The 3,176-nt window shown below is 50.0% G+C and overlaps 1 protein-coding gene across 1 annotated transcript; it reads right to left on the bottom strand.

The window, feature by feature from the left end:
- Positions 1-1,053: 1,053 nt before the first annotated feature.
- LOC109749905 (F-box protein At5g07610-like) lies at positions 1,054-2,843 on the bottom strand. Its single transcript, XM_020308845.1, has 2 exons — positions 2,671-2,843; positions 1,054-1,633 (listed from the first exon to the last, which is right to left on the bottom strand). The coding sequence occupies exons 1-2, from the start codon at positions 2,841-2,843 to the stop codon at positions 1,054-1,056; spliced, it is 753 nt and encodes a 250-aa protein (XP_020164434.1).
- Positions 2,844-3,176: the final 333 nt, after the last annotated feature.

Here is a 3,176-nt window from a genome sequence, read left to right as displayed (position 1 = left end):
TTCGTACAGCAACAGCCAATTGTTTGTGTTATAGGACGTCCAAAATCAACATTTTAGAAACCACGCAGTAAATTAGCATTGAATTAGTGGAGTTTCTGTGCTGTCTGCTTATCCAAAATATGAAACAAGTAATTAGCATCAACGGAAGTGACACCGAATTCATCGAAAGTGATCCACGACCTTCAAGCACATATTTGGCGGTAAATAACAAAAGAATTCAGACATTATACCAGAGCATACAGATACAGGGTAGTTCTTTGTCAATAAGATGTTTATGCTTTTCCCCCAACTTTAAATAAAAGATACGACTTTATGCTGCATGGCAATCATTGATCATGCCTTTTGCTAAAAGCAAGCATAAACCAGCCTGAGGAAAACGAGAGCTAAACCCAATCAGATATACCAGGAAACTCACTATGTATAGCAGCAAGAACAGTCAACTCCTATCAAAGATCCACTTATAAAGACACCTGTAGCTTCATATCGATGTCATGTGCAGTGACTGTAACTCTGCATATAATGGGACATATGGCAGCTCTGGCTGATAGCCATCAAGATTGCAGATCACTTTCGCTTGCCGACGGTCCATATTATAGCACATTAATTTAGAAATACACCCTACAGTGAAAAAGACTGAGTTACATTCCGGATGAATCGCAATCCAACGGGAATCAACCTTTTGGATGACAAACCGTCTGGAATCAGCAACATTTGTCCCTCCAAATAGGTATGAAGTTTCAGCACTATGCTTCAATATCCATTCTTTGCTGTCATAGTCCTCGAGAGCATAGACTACTAGTCGAAGCACATCACCATGGAGATCTTTCTCAAAACTGGCAAAATGTAGGCGGCCTTGTGACTGCTGAATAAAACCACTATACAGATGACGAGGGATACCAAGACTCGCCCATGTTTCCTTCTTCGTGTCCACCACAGCTAGACAAAAAAAAATGACCTTTTGCCATAGGCATGAAAATGCAAGCAGCCGTTGAAAAAGACATCAGCCGCCATATTTTCGCCCCATCTCTCTTCCTTATGATCCCATCTCCTGGTTTATGAGGAATACACATCCACTCCGCCAACGCTAAGGTAGAAGTTAAAGTAGACATCCTTTAGCAACACAAACACATAGAAGTGGGAAGAGATGGCTGGATCAAAACCCAGAGACACTATGGCCACCTTGCTAACATGACTGTGATCGGGCAATGAAACCCACTCCTCCGTGGCAGGATTGCACAAGATGTAACAAAACTCATCAACCGGAGCGGAAATGCCATACCAGCGACAGAGGAGGAGGCCATTGCAGCAGTCCAGTAGATATATGCGCTGGTGGCTGGGCAGGAAGGTGAAAGAGGTGCCGACCAGAGGGCAGCTTTTGCCCGAGACATTGACGAAGCGGACTTTTGTTTCCAGAGGCAACTGCCTGTTGTTGATCCTAACGGTGTAGAAGAAGCCGGCTAGGGTTTGAGGGAGCTTCCTACGGTGACCGGGGTGCTCAATGAGGCTAAGCCAGTGCTTGGAGACGCACTTGAAGCGGCACACCGACCTTACGGGGACGCGCGAGAGTATCTCGACGAGCAGGTCGTCGGTGAGTCTCTCGGCGGCCATGCCGCCGTGCGGAGGAAAGGAGGATCTGCACAAACAAAGAAATGAGAGGTCAGGCCAGGGGATCGGTGAAGGACTTTGCGATCGTTGATACTGCTGCTTTGCATACTGGACACGAGTTGAAACGCGTGTTGGCTTTCACCCTCAGGATCGATGATATCAATCAAAGTAGCCAAACACACGCCCACGAAACTTTGCCAAGGGCACGTGGTGCGCCCTTCTCTTTTCTTTACTTCTTCTCAAATCGACGGGCTTTATACATAGAAAACTAGAGCCCTGGTGTGCTTCATATACACACCTAGGAGCAGACCCAACGCGACTTGGCAAAAGACTTCATGATCTACTCGATCGGACCAGACACAACCTAGAGGAGATGATTACAACTTGTGCTACGTACCAAGAGTCCAAGACACGAGATGCGCTAATGGCTATACTCCTAATTAACTACTGTAGCATGCTAGTACGGGACTAGGTTTGGATTATTTCCAACAATGGACTTACTCCCGCGGGTGAGAGCGATTCGACGGCATGGACATGGCGGCGGTAGATATATTTTTTTTGAGACAAACATGGCGGCGGTAGATGGCGCCGGTGCTTCTGTCGAGCGAGGAGGAAGGGGATTGAAACTTTTTTTTTTTGAGACTAGGAAGGGGATTGAAACGTACGACTATGGGCTCGGGACTTCGGTTTTCTTGCGTTGGCCAATGGGCCGTCAGTGGGTCGCCGAATGGGCTCAACGATGAAGTGCTCTCGACGATTACTCTGGTGCGTCCAAGTCCTTCTCTGTCCGCATTAGATCAACCATATTCCAGCTTGTTGCCTGGGAAATTGAAGACAGATTGAGCAATGCACCTTAAGTGCTTGGCATCGTATTGATCAGCTTATATAGTTTTACATGTACAATCGTGCACACCGTAGTGGCAGAGACTCGTGTGAGCAGTTGAGCACGCAGTGGTGGCAGAACGTGGGAACGTGAGAGAGAGGACGTGGGTGACCAGGTCAGGAGGCATGCGTCAACACCCCGCCGCAGCTGCTGTGTCCGGAGGCCGGACACACAAGCTGGACCTGAACTCCTGGAATGTTGCCGTGGGCAGGCCTTTCGTCATCACGTCAGCGAATTGCTGTGTAGTAGGTACATGTAGCACGCGAAGCTGTCCGAGCGCGACCTTCTCACGAACGAAGTGAATGTCGAGCTCGATGTGTTTGGTGCGGCGGTGATGCACCGGGTTAGCCGCCATGTAGACGGCCGAGATGTTGTCGCAGTAGACCACCGTCGCCTAGGGGATGATCACGTGGAGCTCGCCGAGAAGCTGGCGGAGCCAGCAGCACTCAGCAACCACATTGGCGACGGCGCGGTACTCGACCTCCGCACTGGACCGGGAGACGGTGGGCCGGCGCTTGGACGACCAGCACACCAGCGAGTCGCCGAGGAAGACCGCGTAGCCGGACGTCGAGCGACGCGTGTCCGGGCAGCCAGCCCAGTCAGCGTCGGAGTAGCCAACAAGGTCCAAGACCGGCGAGCGATGGATGTGGAGGCCGTGGTCGTCGGTACTGCGGATGTAGCGCAGGAC

This window comes from Aegilops tauschii, chromosome 7 (genome assembly GCF_002575655.3).
Source record: "Aegilops tauschii subsp. strangulata cultivar AL8/78 chromosome 7, Aet v6.0, whole genome shotgun sequence".
NCBI lineage: Eukaryota > Viridiplantae > Streptophyta > Magnoliopsida > Poales > Poaceae > Aegilops > Aegilops tauschii.
This window is presented reverse-complemented; position numbering and strand designations above follow the sequence as displayed.